The 22,630-nt window shown below is 45.1% G+C and overlaps 1 protein-coding gene across 1 annotated transcript in view; it reads left to right on the top strand.

The window, feature by feature from the left end:
• LOC111960775 (phosphatidylinositol 4,5-bisphosphate 3-kinase catalytic subunit beta isoform-like) overlaps nt 1-15,226 on the top strand; it is a 79,358-nt gene extending 64,132 nt beyond the window's left edge. The window contains 21 exon segments of the mRNA XM_023982981.2: nt 2,758-2,940; nt 3,919-4,086; nt 5,066-5,093; nt 5,096-5,122; nt 5,125-5,153; nt 6,792-7,043; nt 7,193-7,289; nt 7,424-7,554; nt 7,644-7,694; nt 8,594-8,782; nt 8,999-9,120; nt 9,329-9,472; nt 9,798-9,897; nt 10,279-10,475; nt 10,592-10,701; nt 11,042-11,120; nt 11,643-11,810; nt 12,033-12,156; nt 12,259-12,404; nt 12,529-12,661; nt 12,780-15,226. Of these exon segments, the coding sequence (XP_023838749.2) occupies nt 2,758-2,940; nt 3,919-4,086; nt 5,066-5,093; nt 5,096-5,122; nt 5,125-5,153; nt 6,792-7,043; nt 7,193-7,289; nt 7,424-7,554; nt 7,644-7,694; nt 8,594-8,782; nt 8,999-9,120; nt 9,329-9,472; nt 9,798-9,897; nt 10,279-10,475; nt 10,592-10,701; nt 11,042-11,120; nt 11,643-11,810; nt 12,033-12,156; nt 12,259-12,404; nt 12,529-12,661; nt 12,780-12,917 (2,616 nt within the window). The 3' untranslated portion in view covers nt 12,918-15,226.
• The last annotated feature ends 7,404 nt before the right edge of the window (nt 15,227-22,630 follow it).

The raw sequence follows: 22,630 nt of genomic DNA, 5'->3' as shown, positions 1-22,630 counted from the left end.
ACTTCTCATAGCCAAGCATTCAGAGGTCGAGACAGCAGGTGCGAGAGAGAGGGGGAGAGACAGAGTTGAAAACAGCAGGTCAAGGTAGCACGTCCGGTGAACAGGTCAGTGTTCCATAGCCGTAGGCAGAACAGTTGAAACTGGAGTAGCAGCACGACCAGGTGGACTAGGGACAGCAGGAGTCATCAGGCCAGGTAGTCCTGAGGCATGATCCTAGGGCGGGGGGATTTATACTACTATCTGTACTTACTGGTAGCACAGATGCTGTTTCATCCTTTCCTACACTTAAATTGCCTTTGCCTAACGATTGCATCTGAAGCTGTGCTTGCCACATAAGGTGATAGTTCTCCTGTATATTATGAGTACAGCGACTGCAATTAGATGGCATAGTGTTAATGTTACTACTTACAGTGGCTTGCAAAAGTATTCACCCCCTTGGCATTTTTCCTATTTTGTTGCCTTACAACCTAGAATTTGGGGGTTGTATCATTTGATGTACATAACATGCCTACCACTTTGAAAATGCAAAATATTTTTTATTGTGAAAAAAAACAAGAAAAACAGAACTTGAGCATGCAATTACAGCTGCAAGTCTCTTGGGGGATGTCTCTATAAGCTTGGCACATCTAGCCAATGGGATTTTTGCCCATTCTTCAAGGCAAAACTGTTACAGCTCCTAGCCAATGGGATTTTTGCCCATTCTTCAAGGCAAAACTGTTACAGCTCCTTCAAGTTGGATGGGTTCTGCTGGTGTACAGCAATCTAAGTCATACCACAGATTCTCAATTGGATTGAGGTCTGCCACCCATGCTTCACTGTGGGGATGGCGTTCTCTGGGTGATGCGAGGTGTTGTGTTGTCAGACATAGCGTTTTCCTTGATGGTCAAAAAGCTACATTTTAGTCTCATCTTACCAGAGTACCTTCTTCCATATGCCTTTTGGTGAACACCAAACGTGTTTTGCTTATTTTTTTTAGTTTAAGCAATGGCTGTTTTTCTGGCCACTCTTCYRTAAAGCCCAGCTCTGTGGAGTGTATGGCTTAAAGTGCTCCTATGGACAGATACTCCAATCTCCGCTGTGGAGCTTTGCAGCTCCTTCAGAGTTATCTTTGGACTCTTTGTTGCATCTGATTAATGCCCTCCTTGCCTGGTCCGTGAGTTTTTGGTGGGTGGCCCTCTCTTGGCAGGTTTGTTGTGGTGCCATATTCTTTCTATTTAAAAAAATAATGGATTTAATGGTGCTCCGTGGGATGTTCAAAGTTTGATTTTTTTTTTAAACCCAAACCTGATCTGTACTTCTCCACAACTTTGTCCCTGACCTGTTTGGAGAGCTCCTTGGTCTTCATGGTGCCGCTTGCTTAGTGGTGTTGCAGACTCTGGGGCCTTTCAACTCAATATTAGGACGGTGCTCCTAGTGTTTGGTATACTCAGTAAGCTACAGACTAGTAAACAAACTCTCTCACACACAGATATTCTCCCTTCTTTTATCTCCTCTGTTGGCTGGCCCCTAATGGGACCGGGTCATGTGACAGTTGGCTGGCCACTAATAGCACCTGGTCATATGACTGAGCCAGACTGGCAGAGTGACGGCACTAAATGGGTCACCACCACCATCAGTCACAGTTCCATCCTCACTGAGACACTGAAGCCCCTGACACACACACACAAGCGCCTGACCAAAGGGCCTCTCCACTGATTGAAAACATGGAAAAAGAAGACATCTGAGGACGCTGACTCTGTATCGCTCGCTTGCCCTCCCTCCCACTCTCTCTCACTCACTCACAAACACACCTCTCACTATTAACTTCTCTACAAACTACTGTATGTTCTATCTGAAATAAGTGTGTGTAGATTCGGTGGCATTCACTAAATAATCACTGGTAGTTATACATATGGAGTGTGCGACTCTTGTTTTTATAGATTCGGTGGCATGCCAACAAATGATCTCAGATCAACACACGCTAGGGTCACCACCACGCTAGGGTCACCACCACGCTAGGGTCATAGCCCACTGGACACTACATGGCCCAACCCCTTACCGTCTGTGTTCTGTCCAGGTGGATGGTGTCAGGAAGTGGACCTTTTTATTGTCTAGTCTTGTTAACTCCATTGGTTGGTTGGCTTGGTTTTCAGTTGACTGAACAAACCCTTATTTTACTACTTGTTTACATGATATTTACTTGGACATTACATTGTAAAACAGCACTCATGCACTTGAAGCTACAAGGTGCTATAGTTACCATTTTACTTAAGGCAATTACCTGAAAGTACCCATAGTCACCAAAGTCCTAATGTATTGGCTGTAATGACAGTGTGAAATCATTTGAATAATTATTACCGCTCTATTTGGAACTTGCCCACTCTGGGTGGTGTCACCATGGTGATGTGCAGTATGTGGTTGTCATAGCATTGTGAGTGGGTGAAGGCTGTGCCCTCACGACCAGGTTTGGCGCCAGACTGCAAGGCAGGTTGGGTAGGGGTGTATGTGTGTGTGTTTCTCTGTCTGAATGCTCTGTAAACCTTGCTGGGATTGTGTGTTAAACCTTGTCACACACTGCAGGATAATCTATATCCCTTTACCCCCCCCCCGTCTTTCTCTCTAATGTTATTTTACTGTTTTTCAACCCCCCTTTGTCCTCTCACCTCGCTATCATGAGATTTCACTTATATATAGAACATTTTAAGTACACCACCATGTCTCTGGTCTCTCTCTATTGTGTGTGTTGACGTTAATGAGGATAATGCTGTCTCCCTCCAGGACACAGCCAGTCTGAAGGTGTGGCCCAGCACCAGTCCCAGTGAGCTGATGGAACAGGCGTTGAGGAAATGGCTGACGACCCACGGCCCCGAGGAGGAGGGACGCCAGGCCGAGCAGTACGTTCTGAGGGTCAGCGATAAGCTGGAGTTCCTCTGTGGAGACCACCCGCTCATACAGTACAAGGTGACCCTTTACTCTTAGGCTCAACCACAGTGCAAAGGGACCCTAATGATGCCCTATGACCCCTTCACCTTTAACCCCCAAACCCTCTGTAGAGTGCTTTCTTACCATCAAACTGCTCCTTTTCTCATTCTCTTACCCTCTACATGTGCTGTGATGACCTCAACTCTCCTCTGACAGTGACCTTGTTTATCTCAACCATTCCTTAATCATTAATGTCATAACCGTAACGGTTAACGTTCCAAGGTCAGAGCGTGTAGGGAGTGGGTTTAGGAATGTCTCCTTGTGTTTAACCATAAATGAGACTCAGTGATCCAGAAACAGTCATCTGACTGCTGTCCTAATAACGCCTCATTAATAACACTGTCTTCCTGGAACACATTACTGTTACTCACAGACCTGGTATGTGTGCATGACTGAATCCATCTGTGTATGAGTGTGTGTGTGTGTGTTTCCGTGTGTGATGAAGCAGACTGTGACCATTACACCCTGCAGAAAGGGGTCCGGTCCTATCTGTGACCGTGTTTAGATCCAGGAACCATGTCTGTACATTAGATATGGGTTACCTTCCATCTGTGTGGCTGATTTCCTCTCTTTGACCTCTCATCGCTCCTCAGTTTTTTTTACTCTCCCTCTTCTGTCATCTCTTCAGAACATATAGGCTTGTCTGTCTCTGTCTGTCTGTCTGCGCACCATTCACATTTGTAAGGGACGGCAGGTAGCCTAGCGGTTAAGAGCGTTGGGCCAGTAACCGAAAGGTCGCTGGTTAGAATAAAAATGTAATTACGTGAAAAATCTGTCTGTGCCCTTGACCACAAGGCACTCAACCCTAATTGCAACTGCCAGTCGCTCTAGATAAGAGCATCTGCTACATTACAAAAAAACATTTAAAAGAAATTCAGTTTGGATGTGTGTGCACCAAAGACTGCATACAGAATAGTACTTTCTGTGTGTTAACATGTCTTCTCCTCTCTGTCCCAGTACATCAAAGCCTGTCTCCAGGCGAAGGAGTGTCCCCACCTGACCCTAGTCCAGGTCAGCACAGTCCAGGCCATGTTCGAGAAGGAGATCTCGGCCATCGGAGCTGTGGTCAACCGAAAGAGCTCCAACCCCCCCTTACCCCTGCCCCCCAAGAGGAGGGGACCCTCGGTCAGTCACACTCTCTGTCTGTGTGTGTGTGTGAGTAGGGGTCGTGTGTGTGTGTAGTTATGGTGTGGGTTGTGTGTGTGTGGTGTGGTGTTGTGTGTGTGTGTGTAGGGTGCATGTTTGAGCATTTCTCCAGACATTGTAGCGCGTCTTAGCAGCTGCACTTGACGTCATTCTGACGTTCGTCTGGTTCTAAAGCCAGGTGCAGTTTATTGCTCATTAGAGCTAATTGCCAAGGTACCATGACGACTGTCCCACATGACAGGTGACATTGGACAGTAATGACACCTGTCATCCTGAATGTCAATCATTAAACTAAATGTTACATCAACAGTCTATCTGATCTAAAAAGAAAGACTGTGTCAGCAGTGATGTCTTGTGTAGTTGGGCCATTGACGAAGGAGAGTGGTAGACTTGAGAGCAACAGGCTGTATACCCAGCAGCTCTCCAGAGGGTAGATTTGTTCTAGTGGGGGAAGTTGGAGGATCGACTGTTCTTGTGGTGGTGTCAGACGTTACAAAATATACATTACTCCTCTGTCGCATAGGCTATACACACATATACACAGTACATATGCTTAAATTCAAACACTCTTGTTCACACCACACACATTACAAAATTCTTTCATTTCACACACACCACACACCACACACACACACACCACACCAACCACCAACACACAAACCACAACACCACACACAACACGGAGTGTGCTGTTATTTATGTTTGTGGTCTGTAGTTGAGGGCCAGTCATTGTGGAGTGTTTTTCCTGCTGTGCTGCTTGGCAAGTTACTCTGCTTGACACAGTGTGATCACTTCAGTGTATGTGGTTTGATATTCCTACAGTAAAGTTTACTTCTTCTCCTTGCTTACTCATGAAATTTTTCTCTCTGATACTCTACTTTCCTCTTCCCTCTGTTCCGCTCCTTCTCTCTCCTCTTTCCTCTGGTCTGCTTCTTCCTCTGTCTTCTTCTCTCTCTAGCAAGTGAATACGTGTGTATGGGAGGTGTCTAACAGTTTAAGATCGTCCTAATCAAAGGCGTAAGGTGAACGCTGAGGAGACGGCCAAGGTAACCACTGATGATGATTACTTGATAGCAAACCTGGAATTTATGTTACATTTTTACTGTTTGCTCTGGGATTGTACAGTTGAAATCGAAGGTTACATACACCTTAGCCAAATACATTTAAACTCAGTTTTTCACAATTCCTGACATTTAATCCTAGTAAAATTCCTGTCTTAGGTCAGTTAGGATCACCACTTATTTTATGAATGTAAATGTCAGAATAATAGTAGAGAGATTATTTCAGCTTTTTTTTCTTTCACTTCTCAGTGGGTCAGAAGTTAACATCACATCAATTAGTATTTGGTAGCATTGCCTTTAAATTGTTTAACTTTGGTCAAATGTTTCGGTAGCCTTCCACAAGTCCCAATAAGTTGGGTGAATTTTGGCCCTTCCTGCCTGAGCTGGTTGTAAGTGAGTCAGTTTGTAGCTCCTTGCTCGCACACGCTTTTTCAGTTATGACACAATTTCTATAGGAGAGGAGTCAGGGGTTGTGATGGCACTCCAATACCTTGACTTTTTGTCCTTAAGCCATTTTGCCACAACTTTGGAAGGTATGCTTGGGTAATTGTCCATTTGGAAGACCCATTTGCGACCATGCTTTAACTTCCTGACTGATGTCTTGAGATGTTGCTTCAATATTCCACATATATTTCCGCCCTCATGATGCCATCTATTTTTGAAGTGCCACCAGTCCTCCTGCAGCAAAGCACCTCACAACATGATGCTGCCACCACGTGCTTCACGGTTTGGATGGTGTTCTTGCTTGCAAGCCTCCCCTTTTTCCTAATACCATGGTCATTATGGCCAAACAGTTCTATTTTTGTATGATTTTGTACGAAAAGTACGATCTTTGTCACGATGTGCAGTTGCAAACCATAGTCTGTCTTTTTTATGGCGGTTTTGGAGCAGTGGCTTCTTCCTTGCTGAGCGGCCTTTCAGGTTATGTCGATATAGGACTCGTTTTACTGTGGATATAGATGCTTTTGTACCGGTTTCCTCCAGTATCGTCACAAGGTCCTTTGCTATTGTTCTGGGATTGATTTGCACTTTTCGCACCAAAGTACAATCATCTATAGGAGACAGAACGCGTCTACTTCCTGAGCGGTATGACGGCTGCGTGGTCCCATGCTGTTTATATGTGCGTACTATTGTTTGTACAGATGAACGTGGTACCTTCAGACGTTTGGAAATTGCTCCCAAGGATGAATCAGACTTGTGGAGGTCTACAATTCTTTTTCTGAGGTCTTGGCTGATTTCAAGGTAGGCCTTGAAATACATCCACAGGTACCTCCAATTGACTCAAATGATGTCAATTAGCCTATCAGAAGCTTCTAAAGCTATGACATAATTTTCTGGAATTTTCCAAGCTGTTTAAAGTTGTGATGGTGAAATAATCTGTCTGTAAACAATTGTTGGAAAAATGACTTGTCATGCACAAAGTAGATGTCCTAACAGACTTGCCAAAACTATAGTTTGTTAACAAGAATTTTGTGGAGTGGTTGAAAAACAAGTTTTATTGACTCCAACCTAAGTGTATGTAAACTTCYGACTTCAACTGTATTTATAACCCATGGACAGTAGAGCCCTGTTAGCGCTCACTATGATCCTGTTATGGTGAAGTAAACCCCTCTCTCTTTTCAGGTCCAGGTACGCGCAGGCTTGTTCCATGGCACAGAGCTGCTGTGTAAACCAGCGGTGAGCAGCGAGAGCAGCGGACGCTCCGAACACGTGTGGAACCTCCCGCTAGAGTTCGACATTACCGTGAGCGACCTGCCGCGCATGGCCCGCCTCTGCTTTGCCGTCTACGCCGTCATGGACAAGGTCAAGAAGCAGAAGTCCACCAAGAACGCCCACATCAACAAGTACCAGACCATCCGCAAGTCTGGCAAAGTGGTATGACACACACACAAAGCACAGGCATGCGCGTGCGCACACACACATACAGATATTTATCTCTGTCCTCTCTCTCTCTCTCTCTCTCTCTCTCTCTCTCTTTCTCTCTCTTTCTCTCTCTTTCTCTCTCTTTCTCTCTCTCTCTGCAGCACTACCCTGTAGCCTGGGTGAACACCATGGTGTTTGACTATAAAGGACAGCTGAAGACTGGAGATATCATCCTTCACAGCTGGTCTTCCTTTCCTGGTGAGCACACACACCCTCATGCACTTTACAAACCCTTGAATTAACCTATACACACTCACACTTCTGAAACTCACCTACATACTTATACACTAAATGTTAGTGGCATTTCTGAGTGATTTTTCTGTGTCCCCCAGATGAACTTGAAGAGATGCTGAACCCCATAGGAACCATCCAGACCAACCCTTACACTGAGAACACTACAGCACTCCACATCCACCTCCCTGACTACAACCCTCACACCATCCTATTCCCCCCCTTTGACAAGGTGAGGACACACACACACTGACGTATTCAAACATGCTTATCATTATGAAGTATTTTGACCACTGATGTGTGTGTGGTCTACCTCTGCAGATTCTGGAGAAAGCTGCAGAGATCGCCGGGTCAAGCGACTGCTTGCCCATGGTACTGTCGTGAGTTCCAACAACTCAAACACTTACACACATACATATGTACTTCACACACAAGTGCTCCCTTTACTCCAGAGCAGCAGGCGCCAGGCATGTTGCAAGCATTTCTAGGACAGAAAGCAGACACCAAATGTGTCAGAGGGGAGGATATTGCTATGACTGGTTTCCAGGGCAACCCTGATCCAGGGTGGTGTTGGCAGGCTGGTGCACTATCACAATAGTGTCTCTCGGAGGAATCTGAGGCTAAGATCAGCCCTCCTGTTCCACAGACACACACACACACACACACACACACACAGTATGGTACAGCTAACCTTGTGGGGACACACAATTCAGTCCCATTCAAAATCCTATTTTTCCTTACCTGTACTCTTACCCTAACCGTAACCCTAACCTAAAAATCGAACCTTAACCCTAGCTCTTAACCTTTAACATAATTCTAACCCTAACACAAATTCTAACCCTAAACTCCCTAGAAATAGCATTTGACCTTGTGGGGACCAACAAAATCACCCATCCTAAAGCCCCTGTGGAACAGGACACACAGTTATGTAACACCGTGTGAAGCAGAGGGCTTGCCAAAACATGTCCCTTGCAGGGAGGTGTGTGTGTGGTGGAGGTTTTCTTACGGTCTCAAGCTTCAAGCTCTTATTCTGTCAACTAACAATGTTTCATTGTTGATCCACAAAGCAATCAAACATGCATGCAAGTACAGATCTATTTGTATTTATCTGATGGTGGAAAGGATTACATGCAGTGTACTCTGATTCCAGATCTGTGGTTAATGGTGACTGCTACCTTTAGCACCCCTTGCTACTCCTCTGTACGTAATGTGATTTCTTACCCTGTGCTGCCACCTAGAGGTGACTGACCACCTCTGCTGTTTCCCCACAGGGCCGAGGCGGTAAGAAGTTCCACATTGAGCTGAAGGAGATCATGGAGAGGGACCCTCTGTCCCAGCTGTGTGAGAACGAGAAGGACCTCATCTGGACACTACGCTACGACTGCATGGAGAACTTCCCCCAGTCACTGCCCAAACTGCTGCTCTCCGTCAAGTGGAGCAAACATGAGGACATGGCCCAGGTACATACTGTGCCACATGAACCTGTCTTGTGTATTGATAGTGTTTTTTAACACATTCAATTTCTTCTCAAGGGCAATAAACTAGTGTGCCTCAATGGTCAGATCCTAAATGAACCCCTAGCCCATACCACTATGCCCCTCATCAGTCCCCTTCAAATATCTGCTGTGCTCCTGTATTGGTTATTAATCAATCATAGTGAATGATCGGTCTCTCAGCTTCAGGCCTTGCTGCAGATCTGGCCCAAGCTGAGTCCCAGGGAYGCTCTGGAGCTGCTCGACTTTAACTACCCAGACCAGTACGTCAGAGAGTACGCTGTGGGCTGCCTGAGGGATATGAGGTAGTCCACACACTCACATACACGCTCACATACACGCTCACACATACAAATGCACACATTCCTATTCCTAGTTCACTTACTGTTGTAATGTCTTACTCACTATCTCTTCCTCTCCCCCCTCTCTCTTTTTCTCTCACCCCCCCTTCTGCTCCTGCTCTCCACCCTTTTCCTCTCACCCCTTTTCTGCCCCCTGCTCTCCCCCTCCCAGTGATGAGGAGTTGTCTCAGTACCTGCTCCAGCTGGTCCAGGTGTTACGTTATGAACCCTACTATGACTGTGCGCTCACCCGCTTCCTRCTGAACAGAGCCCAGTGCAACCGCAACATAGGACACTTCCTCTTCTGGCATCTCAGGTGAGAGAGAGCCATGTGCACGTGGTGTGTACATGAAAGATAATGTGTGTAAGTGTGTGTGTGTGTAAGGGTGTGTGTGTGTAAGCGTGCATGCGTAAGGGTGCGTGCGTGTAAGTGTGCGTGTAAGTGTGCGTGTAAGGGTGTGTGTGTGTGTGTGTGTGTGTGTGTGTGTGTGTGTGTGTGTGTGTAAAGATTCAAAATACATTTTCCTCGACACAGGCTGTATTTTTTTTTGGTGGTGTGTGTTCCGTGAGGTCATGTGCATTAACCCACCCCAGGTATGACTGTCACTGTAACTGTAGGGTGACTGTGCTGCCCCCTGTAGGTCAGAGATGCACATGCCAGCCGTCGCTGTCCAGTTCTCTCTCATTCTGGAGGCTTACTGTCGCGGCAGCATCCCTCACATTGAGGTCCTGAAGAAACAGGTAAGGACCCCGACACGGGCGTGCTCCCGCCTTGACTCCAACCTTAACCTGTGAATGAATCACTACAGTACATCTAATTCTGTCACCACCTCTAATTCTATAGTTTCCCTTCAGTTCAGAATGGGGTTATTTATAAAGAAGTCAGATGACAGCAGCCTGACTTCTGACCTCTACTGCTTCCTGTTCACTGCTCTCCATCCCTTCTCTCCTTCCTGTTTTGGAATTAGCTACCACACTGTGGGATGTTTCAGGAAGCCCATGCTGTCATGCGTAGCATCTGTGTCGGATTTGAAAGGCAATACAGCAGTGGTGTAATTTCATAATTATTACATCGCGTTGCTTCTATGTTGTAACCACATTCCGCTCCCTCTCTACATCTAGGTGGAGGCTCTGAGCAAGCTGAAGTCTGTAAATGAGCTGATCAAGCTGGGCACCATCAAGAATGCCCGCAGTAAGACTAAGGAGGCAATGCTCACCAAAGAGGCCATGATGACTTGTCTGAGACAAAGTGGCTACACAGAGACCCTCTCTGACCTGCACTCTCCTCTCAACCCCAGTGTCCTGCTCTCTGGAATCAAGTAAGGGCCAGGGGGAGAGGGTTAGATGGGAGTGGAGAGGGGGATGTGGATGACTATGATTTGACTCTCTCTCTTGCTCTATTTTTTGCTTTTCTCCCCTCTTTCAACCCTGCCAGTGTGGAGAAATGTCGGTACATGGACTCTAAGATGAAGCCTCTGTGGATCGTCTACAACAACAAGCTGCTGGGGGGAGACACCCTGGGAATCATCTTCAAGAATGGAGATGGTACAAGGGGGTTGGATCTAACATTGACATGTTAGTCATTTAGCAGACGCTCTTATCCAGAGAGACTTACATGAGCAATTAGGATTAAGTGCTTTGCTCAAGGAGACATCAACCAATTTTTCACCTAGTCAGCTGGGGGATTCGAACCAGCGACCTTTCAGTAAATGGCCCAATGCCCTTAACCGCTAGGCTACCATCCTCTAAGAGATGAAATGTAAGATCACTAAAGTTCAGGGGGAGAGAGCGAGGGAAGAATAGTGAGGTCAAGATGGAGGGATGTGTATTATGGATGGTGATTTGAAGCTGGAAGGATGAATGAAAGACTCATCTCTCTTTCCAGACCTGAGACAAGACATGTTGACACTGCAGATCTTGAGGTTGATGGACCTGCTATGGAAGGAGGCCAAYCTGGACCTTAGGTGTGTATATTAATGTAAAAGGTGTGTGTCCTCAGTCAGAATCTGTCAGTAAGGCTTGTTTGTTCCTGTTCTCTGTAGGGAAGCTGTGTTGGGGGGGAGGGACCCTTAATCACCCCCTGCTAGCCTGACCTCTAACCTCCCCACATCCATAMCCCCAGAATCACACACCCACTACCCGCTTCTCATCCTAATCAAATCCACATACACTAGCGCTCGCTCTCATACTCTAACACACACACACACAGTCTAACACATCTGGAGCTGAGCAGTGTGTGGGATTGTTTTGACAGTTGAGCTGGGGGGCAGGCTGTTAGGTTACAGGGACAAGGGTTCAGAGAGCAGAAGGAGCTCTGCAGAGAGGATCATAAAACCACTGTGATGTGTTGTTTGGAGTGTGATCATGCGTACGTTCTGGTCACGTGCTGAGACAGAGCCGGGGAAAGGAAACAACATGGAGATAATTATAGGGTGCATCTCAATGGTGTTGATGATGATTCATTGGAACAAAATGTGTCTGTGCAGAATCGTGCCTTACGGTTGCCTAGCAACTGGTGACCGGTCAGGGCTGATCGAGGTGGTGTCGTCGGCGGATACCATCGCCAACATCCAGCTGACCAGTAGCAACGTGGCGGCYGCCGCAGCCTTCAACAAGGATGCACTGCTCAACTGGCTCAAAGAGAAGAACTCTGGGTAAGACCACACTTTGCCAACGGGTTTGTTTGTTTCTTACACCAGGGCTCTTTCTCAATTTGACTTTCCAAAAGTTCTGTGTATTACTGACCTATTTCATAGATATGTAACTGTATGTATATAACAGGCAACATGTTAGTGAGTTGCTATGCTTTGGCGGTGCAAACCCAGTGAAAGATCCCACTTGGCCAACACTTTATTTTGTGTTTGTGTACTATGCAGAGATGCTCTGGAGAAGGCGATCGAGGAGTTCACCCTGTCATGTGCAGGCTACTGCGTGGCCACCTACGTCCTGGGGATCGGTGACCGTCACAGTGACAACATCATGGTCCGCAGCACTGGACAGGTGGGTAGAGGTGCTCCCCTGTACAACAGGCTAAATCACAGAGGTTCATTTATGGAGTCTTTTAATGGAATCAAGTTCTTACATTGTGTGTGTGTGTCTCAGCTCTTCCACATAGACTTTGGGCATATCCTGGGGAACTTCAAGTCCAAGTTTGGCATCAAGAGGGAACGCGTCCCCTTCATCCTGACACATGACTTCATCCACGTCATCCAACAGGGAAAGACGGGCAACACTGAGAAGTTTGGCAGGTGAGCTTCTGTCTCCTTTCACTACTCAGGTGATCCAGGCCGGGAACACTATCTGTTGCCTAGCTTTTATCATTTATCTACTTGAGTAAATGTATAGTGAACTGAATGTGTGTGTTGTGCCTAGTTTCCGTAATTACTGTGAACAGGCCTACCTGATTCTGAGGCGGAATGGGAACCTCTTCATCACCCTGTTTGCCCTCATGCTGACTGCTGGACTGCCAGAGCTCACCTCTGTCAAGGATATACAGTACCTTAAGGTAATTCACACACGCACTATATAGTTGGCCACGTCACATGGGCTACAGTTTACATGTGCTACAGAAGTAATGTGTGTTATGATAAGAGTAGTTAAGTCTCCTCCCTTCTCCCCTGTAGGACTCTCTGGCCCTGGGGAAGACCGACGACGAGGCACTGAAACAGTTCCGCCAGAAGTTTGACGAGGCACTGAGAGAGAGCTGGACCACCAAAGTMAACTGGATGGCCCACAACGTGGTCAAGGACAACCGCTCCTAGAACAGACAGACATCCTGAAGCTGGAGGGTTAAAGGTCAGGGGTTAGGAGGGTCTGAGGTCTATCCAGGGCTGGGACAACTGTGATTGAGGGTGCTAAGGTGTTGCTAAGGGGTGAAGACCAGACAGGACTGGACTTGGGGCCTTAAAGAAGGGAACCTAGAAGACCATCTTAAACACACATGCTCTTACAGGCTAAAATCCCCCTCCCTTTGCCTTTCCTCTGGCTTTTGAAGCTGCTGTGTGCCTCCAGCCAGTCAAGCAATCCCATTGTCTCTCCCTGGTCTTGTGACATATATTTGTGGGTAATGTGGTTGCGTGTTTTGCACTCGCTCAGTGAGAGTCAGAGCCCAACACCTGAGCAATAGTGTGGCCTCTCCGACCCCCCCCTCATTGTAAATGGACCGCCCCCATGGAGCCAGAACTAAACTGAACTAATGAGGAAGGGGACAGGGGTGGTTTCACCCACCTATCAGCAGGACTTCTGATCTGCCTTGTGTTGGACTTAAAGGGAGAGGTCAGGGTTGACCACACCCACTCCAGGCCTTGCACCAGACAGTTTGATTGACAGCACACGTAAAGACTGGGTGTGTAAAGACTGAGGACCAAAGCGGCTCACCCGCGTGTCTTTAAATGACACCAAAACGTGCTAATGGCCAGAGGAAGTGGGTCTTATCCTCACGAGGCCTCCAGTTCATCTTGAAAGTGTGCCTAAAAACTGGAACAGATTGTATCTTTTAGTTTTTTYCCATGTTTTATTTTATTGCCATTTAAGATTTAATTATATCTAAGATGTTTAAGATGTATATGTGCCAGACTACTAGAGAGAGAAAAGAGAGAGAGACCCTCTGATCCTGTGGTCTTGAGAAACGGAGTCACTCATGACCAAATTCTCTGGACGCCTCCTCCCGACAGCTAAACAAAAGTTTGTGCAGGTTTTTCAACTTTAYGCACTCCGCTGTCCCCTCCTAGTAGCTAGCTAGTTATTTCCCTCGTTGTAACCTTAACAGAACTGCGAGAAAGCAGTGCTCAGCATGCTGGGGCAAAGAACACTGTGTAACACAGATTTGGCGTGCATGCTGTACGCTCCACACTGAATAGACCATCCCGGTGACATCCAGATGGTTACCAATATTATAATAGTTCTCATGAAGGCTGCTATCCTACTTGGAATAAAACAAACTGTAGGGAAAGATTTGGCCGAGTTAACATTCGCCGATTGATTTGGTGGTTTAGCTTTAGGGAAGAGGCATCCATGGGGGTGGGGCGGTTCAATTTGGTCACGCAGCTTCTGCCTTTGAGAAAAGGGGTGAATTGGACCATCAAACACTGGCACCATTTTAAAGAAAGGAGGGAGGGAGGGAAAGAGAGCTTAAAATGTTTCTAAAACTTTATTTTGTGTTCCTGCTTTGGAATGTGGATGTAACATTCCTGTGTTCCATTTTATCAAATCATGGTTGTTTTTGGGCAAACAGAACAGGCACAAAGGGTGAGTCATCACCACACTACCCCATAGAGGTATTATCACTACCCCATAGAGGTATTATCACTACCCCATAGAGGTATTATCACTACCCCATAGAGGTATTATCACTACCCCATAGAGGTATTATCACTACCCCATAGAGGTATTATCACTACCCCATAGAGGTATTATCACTACCCCATAGAGGTATTATCACTACCCCACACTACCCCATGTCTTAGACAGACTTGCCTAAGGATGCCAGAACTAGTCTTTCAAAGCACAAAACTGCTCACATGATAACCACAATGAAAGAACTCACTAAGAAATAACTGAAGCATGTAACTAAAATGCCTTTTAGGACCAAAACAAAGAGAGAACTTTGTCGTTTTAGGTTTGTTTTGACTGTTTTTAATAATCTGTTCAAAAATCGAATGTTTGTGTGAAAAATGTGTCTTTTTTTTTTTTTACGAGTATTTGTTTTTTAGATCAGCTGAAATGGGCAGAGTTTAGGACCTGTGGGAGGGGTTTGCCAGCAGAAGGYGTAACACTGCGATTCAAAGCTACTTCCTGGGTTTGTCATGAGGGGCTCTTCCAGTATCTGTGTTTTGATTTTGTGCAATATCTGTATAGGAGTCTACATGTATATTATGTAAATGATCCCTTGGGCCCTAATGCCTGAGGCTATAATGGTTGTCACTGTGGGTTAATGTGTATTGCTGCTGTATTTCTCACCGCTAGCCTTCTTAAGTTTCTCAGACACTGAATATTGTCAAATGTACAGGCTTTAATGGTTTTGCAGTTTTTTGTTTTCATATGAGTTTTATTAAAGTTATTTTCCATCTAACTGCATTTTTCTTTTGTAATACATTTTTGTGTGTTTGCGCGGGTGCGAACGTGCGTGTGTGCCCCTTCAATCACTGCAGTGCCAGCGAGTCTGCGTATAAGATGTGGTATATTTGCATAACAACTTGGCAGTGCACAGGGACGAGCACAGATTTGATCCCTGTGGCTATGGCACTGTGATGAATACAGATTGACTCCAGGCCCAGAGAGCCTGCATTCTTTCCACTGTGGTTGTGTGAGTGAAGGAGGGAGAGCACAGTGGGGCCCAGCTCTGCTCTGCTGGAGGGGACCAACATGCCTCTCTACTGATGGCATGTGGTGGTGGTGGTGATGCCATACATGGTGGAGTAGCCAATAACCCTTATTGCCAGGTTATGGATCCTGAATAGAACTTGGTTGTGGGTCAACAGCTACCTGGATTCAATCTGGAGATAGCAGGTCACAGTGCCATGTAGCTGTTAATAACTGCAAATGCCATGATTGATAGGTTGTTGTTTCTCTGCGAAAGGTGTCAGTGGGTATCTTGGCAACCTCCTATGAGCTGTCAAGTTGAACACAAGCTTGTTTTATTGGGTCAAAAGTGATAACTGAAGGGAAAAAAATGCATGTGCAAGTGTGAAAATGAAGTGATATAATTACATACAGCTTGTTCCAAGTCAGCAACACTCATTGACTCAACTACTACATGTGCTGTCATCTTTGATTGCAATGGCTAATTATGGTGCATTTATGGAATAACTACCATTCTATTATTTCCCCAGCACTCTAGCTTGGGTAATAGTTGTTTACTTCAAGAACTCTGAATTAAAAAGGGGAATGGGTGGGTGGATAGCCCCTTCCTCCCCTATTCAATTTTCTTCCTACACAATTTTGTGTGTTTGTCCCCTATTCTCTGTCTGCAGTTGAAATAACTGGTCTTTTATATTGCTCTGTTTCCAGTGGCACTGATGGAGGCCCACTCACTCTGTTTGAATCTTCCTCCGGTACCATATTCACGTCATAACACAGCTGTAGGTCACTCTTGACGTCAGTGAAGGCCAAACAGGTTGTTGTCAGAGGGCCTGTCTATCTTTCTCCTATGTATCCAAACCTTGTTCAAAGTTGACAATCAGGTAAATGACTGTAGTCCGAGCAGACCGTGTTGACCTCCGTGAATACCAAACAGGTCATTAACGGCCTTAAACCCGGACATTAGTGAATGTAACAAGCCAGAGAAGCAGATACTGGGTGTCTAATAATCACAAGCCATGAGATGTGTGTTTGTGGCGTTTGGCCAGTGACTCACGCTTGACACCAACTTCCTTTTCAATGTCCACCACCGTTGAATGGTAATGTGGTTAGAGCCCTCGATCTTGGTCTCCTGGGTACGTAAGAGGCTTGTTTGATATTGAGTGTTTTCCTGCCTTCTGTAGATCTGTGTGCAACGTGTCTGTTATGGTCTATGATAGCCTATCGGGAGGAGGTCAGAGACCTGGCAGTGTGGTGCCAGGACAACAACATCTCCCTCATTGTCATCGAGACGAAGGAGCTGATCGTGGACTACAGGAAACGGATGGTCGAGCGCGCCCCCATCCAAGTTGGGCTGTAGTGGAGCGGGTTGAGAGCTTTAAAAAAAAGCCCTAAATTAAATTTGTCAATCAACTAATACCCTTGTTGATACATGTGGAAGGGTATGGTCCACAAGTTGCGACATTARAAAATGAAGGGTACTGGAATAGAAGGGTATCTATTAGTCAGCAGGTAGCCTGGCGTGTAGGAGCGTTGGGCCAGTTACCGGAAGGTTGCTGGATCGAATCCCGGAGCAGCCAAGGTAAAAATCTGTTCTGCCCTTGACCAAGGCAGTTAACCTCCCGGGGATGTCTATTAAGGCAGCCCCCAGCACCTCTCTGACTCACAGGAGTTGGGTTAAATACGGAAGACACATTTTGGTTGAAAGCAGTCAGTTGTGCAACGGACTAGGTATCCCCTTTTCCCATTGCTATGTTATGACTTCCAGGAATGACCAGCAGAGGGAGCCATGGAAGCTACTTATTTAGTCCTCTTCCAGTAACAGGATAGACTAGACCAGCTCATCACTAAGACAGCAGTTCACATCATGGCAAATCTTATATGCATGTTCATAAATTATGCATGTTCATAAATCATACATTACACATCTATGCGCATGTCATAAACATGACAGAGCATATTCTACATGTTCAGCTGATTAACGCTCTCTTCACTGTGACCTTTATATGTGGGTAATGGTTGTCACCTGCAGCTCCAGAAATGGAGTAATCAATCAGAAGTCCATTAAATCAATGAAACCTCTGAAGCCTGCAGAATAGCAGAGATTGTGCAACCACAATGTTGGTCCCATGTTTCATGAGCTGAAATAAAATATCCCAGAAATGTTCCTTACACATTTGTTTACATCCGGGTTAGTGAGCATTTCTCCTTTGTCAAGTTAATCCATCCAGCTGACAGTTGTGGCATATCAAGAAGCTGATTAAACTGCATGATCATTACACAGGTGTACCTTGTGCTGGGGACAATAAAAGGCCACTAAAATGTGCAGTTGTCTCACAACACAATGCCACAGATGCCTCAAGTTTTGAGGGAGCGTGCAATTGGCATGCTGACTGCAGGAATGTTCACCGGAGCTGTTACCAGAAAATTGAATGTTAATTTATCCACCGTAAGCCGCCTCCAACATTGTTTTAGAGAATTTGTCAGGACGTCCAACCGGCCTCACAACCACAGACCACGTGTCATTTGATTTGATTGATTAGGATCCCCATTAGCCGACGCCAGTGGCAACAGCTAGTCTTTACTGGGGTCGAAGACGTTACGGATAAAATACTTTTACAATTTACATACTTTTAAAAACATGAACATGTATATGTGTGTGTATCTATCTGTTACACACACGTCAGTACATACACACAACAAGTAGGTCACATGTAGGCAAGCGGTTTGCTGACATCAACGTTTTGAACAGAGTTCCCCATGGTGGTGGTGGGGTTATGGTATGGGCAGGCATAAGCTACGGAACACGAACACAATTGCACTTTATCAATTGCAATTTGAATGCTCAGAAGAGACAGCATGACGAGATGCTGAGTCCCATTGTCGTGCCATTCATCATGATAATGCACTGCCCCATGTCGCAAGGATCTGTACACAATTCCTGAAAGCTGAAAATGTCAGTTCTCCATGGCCTGCAGACATGTCACCCATTGAGCATTCTTGGAATGCTCTGGATCGACATGTACGACAGCGTGTTCCAATTCCCGTCAATATCCCGAAACTTCGCACAGCCATTGAAGAGGAATGGGACAACATTCCACAGACCATAATCAACAGCCTGATCAACTCTATGCAAAGGAAATGTTGAGCTGCATGAGGCGAATGTGGTCACACCAAATACTGACTTTCTGATCCACAACGCTATTTAAATGTTTTTAGGTATCTGTGACCAACAGTATATTCAGACCCCTTGACTTTTTCCACATTTTGTTTACGTTACAGCCTTATCAAATTGATTAAATAAAAATTTAATTTACACATAATACCTCACAATGACAAAGCGAAAACAGGTTATTAGAAATTTTTGCAAGTGTATTACGAATAAAAAACATACCTTATTTAATATTCAGACCCTTTGCTATGAGACTCAAAATTGAACTCAGGTGCATCGTGTTTCCATTGATCATCCTTGAGATGTTTCTACAACTTGATTGGAGTCCACCTGTGGTAAATTCAATTGATTGGACATTATTTGGAAAGGCACACACCTCTCTATATAATGTCCCACAGTTGACAGTGCATGTCAGAGCAAATACCAAGCCATGAGGTCGAAGGAATTGTCCGTAGAACTCCGAGACAGGATTGTGTCGAGGCACAGATCTGGGGAAGGTACCAAAACATTTCTGGAGCATTAAAAGTCCCCAAGAACACAGTGGCCTCCATCATTCTCAAATGGAAGAAGTTTGGAATCACCAAGACTCCTAGATGTCAGCTAACAATATGTAGATTGGTAAATTAGTCTAGTCAGCTATTTAAATGTATCTAATCATCTGACCATGAAGGGCAAGTGCCTAGGGGCCCTGACCTCTAGGGTGCCCCCATTGACTTTGGTAGTCCCTCTAATCCAGATGTCATACTAACATGGCATAAGTCATGGTAAAATGTGTAGAATTGCAGGAAATTTGCTTAAAACGGCAAAAAATTATCTCCACTATGGCAAGAAATGTAGAATTGCACGATATTGGCTGTAAAACTGCAAATGTTTCTCTCCGCCGCATGGCAAAAAGTGTAGAATTGAATAAAACTTGCTTTAAAACTGCAACAGAGGGGGACCACTAAAATATTTTACCCTCGAGGTTGGGCCCCAAAACAAAATCTGGCTTCAGCCTCCAAAAAGCTTGTGCCGGACTTGCATGTAGACCTAATACACTCACAATTTCAGGTTCATTTAGAAACCTCAAAGTAAGTCCTTTTTATAGTGTTCTCATTGTAGGCTACTGTGGACATCTCATCAAATAAAATGTAATTTGTCCCGTGTCGAATACAACAGGTGTAGTAGACCTTACAGCACAAGCCCTTAACCAACAATGCAGTTCAATAAATTGAGTTAAGAAAATATTTTTTTTAAATAAACTAAAGTAAAACATTTTTTTATAAGTAACACAAGAAAATGACATATCAGTAATGAGGCTATATACAGGGGGTACCGGTATCCAGTCAATGTGCGGGGGTAAAGGTTGGTCAAGGTCACTTGTAAAGTGACTATGCATAGATAATAAACAGCGAGTAGCAGCAGTGTAAAAACAAAGGCGGGGGGTGGTGTTAATGTAAATAGTCCAGGTGGCCACTTAATTAATTGTTCAGTAGTCTTATGGCTTGGGGGTAGAAGCTGTTAAAGAGCCTTTTGGTCCTAGACTTGGCACTCCAGTACTGCTGGCCGTGCGCTAGCAGAGAGAACAGTCTATGACTTGGGTGACTGGAGTCTTTGACAGGTTTTTGGGGTCTTCCTCTGAAACCGCCTAGTATTTACAGGACCAGTCAAAAGTTTGGACACACCTACTCATTCCAGGTTTTTTCTTTATTTTTTAAACTATTTTCTACATTGTAGAATAATAGTGACGACATCAAAACTATGAAATAACACGTTATTATATATTTTTTTTATTTAACATTTATTTAACTAGACAAATAAGTTAAGAACAAATTCTTATTTACAATGAAGGCCTACTCCGGCCAAACCCAGACGACGCTGGGCCAATTGTGCTCCGCCCTATGGGACTCCCAATCGTGGCCGGATGTGATACAGCCTGGAATCACGTAGTAACCAAAAAATTGTTAAACAAGTCAAAATAAGTTAAAGGAAAAATTAATATATTTTATATTTGAGATTCTAAGAATTAGCCACCCTTTACCTTGATGACAGCTTTGCACACTCTTGGAATTCTCTCAACCAGCTTCATGAGGTAGTCACCTGGAATATATTTCAATTAACAGGTGTGCCTTCTTAAAAGTTAATTTGTGGAAATTCTTTCCTTCTTAATGCGTTTGAGACAATCAGTTGTGTTGTGACAAGGTTGGGGTGGTATACAGACGATAGCCCTATTTGGTAAAAGACCGAGTCCATGTTATGGCAAGAACAGCTCAAATAAGCAAAGAGAAGCATCAGTCCATCATTACTTTAAGACATGAAGGTGAGTCAACGCAGAACATTTCAAGAACTTTGAAAGTTTCTTCAAGTGCAGTCGCAAAAACCATCAAGCGCTATGTTGAAACTGGCTCGAATGAGGACCGCCACAGGAAAAGAAGACCCAGAGTTACCTCTTTTGCAGAGGATAAGTTCATTAGAGTTACCAGCCTCAGAAATTGCAGCCCAAATAAATGCTTCACAGAGTTCAATTAACAGACACATCTCAACATCAACTATTCAGAGGAGACTGCGTGAATCAGGCCTTCATGGTCGAATTGCTGCAAAGAAACCACTACTTAAGGACACCGAAAAGTAGAAGAGACAAGCTTGGGCAAAGAAACATGAGCAATGGACAATAGACCAGTGGAAATCTGTCGTTTCGATTTTTTTGGTTTCCAACCGCTGTGTCTGAGACGCAGAGTAGGTGAATGGATGATCTCTGCATGTGTGGTTCCCACCGTAAAGCATGGAGGAGGAGGTGTGATGGTGTGGGGTTCTTTGCTGGTGACACTGTCAGGGATTCATTTTGAATTCAAGGCACACTTAACCAGCATGGCTACCACAGCATTCTGCAGCGATACGCCATCCCATCTGGTTTGGGCTTAGTGGGACTATCATATGTTTTCAACGGACAATGACCACACACCTCCAGGCTGTGTAAGGGCTATTGACCAATAAGGAGAGCAATGGAGTGCTGCATCAGATGACCTGGCCTCCACAATCACCCGAAGTCAACCCAATTTAGATGGTTTGGGATGAGTTGGACGGCATAGTGAAGGAAAGCAGCCACAAGTGCTCAGCACATGTGGGAAGTCTTTCAAGGCAGTTGGAAAAGCATTCCAGGTGAAGCTGGTTGAGAGAATGCCAAAAATGTGCAAAGCTGTCATCAAGGCAAAGGGTGGCTACTTTGAAGCATCTAAAATATAAATATATGTTGATTTGTTTTCAAACTTTTTTTGGTTACTACATGATTCCATTAGTGTTATTTCATGGTTTCATGTCTTCACTATTATTCTACAATGTAGAAAATAGTCAAATAAGAAAAACCCTTGAATGAGTAGGTGAGTCCAAACTTTTGACTGGTACTGTAGGTCCTGGATTTCAGGAGGCTTGGCCCCAGTGATGTACTGGGCTGTTCAGCGCTCCTTTTCTTATATCCATGATCAGCTAATTTGTCTTGCTCACATTGAGGGAGAGGTTGTTGTCCTGGCACCACACTGCCAGGTCTCTGACCTCCTCCTATAGGCTGTCTCATCCTTGTCAGTGATCAGGCCTGCCACTGTTGTGTTGTCAGCTAACTTAATGATGGTGTTGGAGTCATGCTTGGCCACGCAGTCGTGGATTAACAGGTGTACAGGAGAGTACTATGCATACACCCTGAGGGGCCCATTGTTGAGTATCAGTGTGGCAGATGTGTGTTGCCTACCCTTACCACCTGGAGGCGGCCCGTCAAGGATCCAGTTGCAGAGCGAGGTGTTTAGTCGAGGGTCCTTAGCTTAGTGATGAACTTTGTGGGTACTATGGTGTTGAAAGCTGAGCTGTAGTCAATGAACAGCATTCTCACATAGGTGTTCTTTTGTCCAGGTGTGAAAGGGCAGTGTGGAGTGAGATTCACATTGCGTCATCTGTGGATCTGTTGGGCGGTATGTGAATTGGAGTGGGTAGGTGTGTTGTCGCATCATGGTGTTGATGTGAGCCATGACCAGCTTT

Source organism: Salvelinus sp. IW2-2015, linkage group LG4p (genome assembly GCF_002910315.2).
Source record: "Salvelinus sp. IW2-2015 linkage group LG4p, ASM291031v2, whole genome shotgun sequence".
In the NCBI taxonomy this organism is placed as follows: Eukaryota; Metazoa; Chordata; class Actinopteri; order Salmoniformes; family Salmonidae; genus Salvelinus; species Salvelinus sp. IW2-2015.
This window is presented reverse-complemented; position numbering and strand designations above follow the sequence as displayed.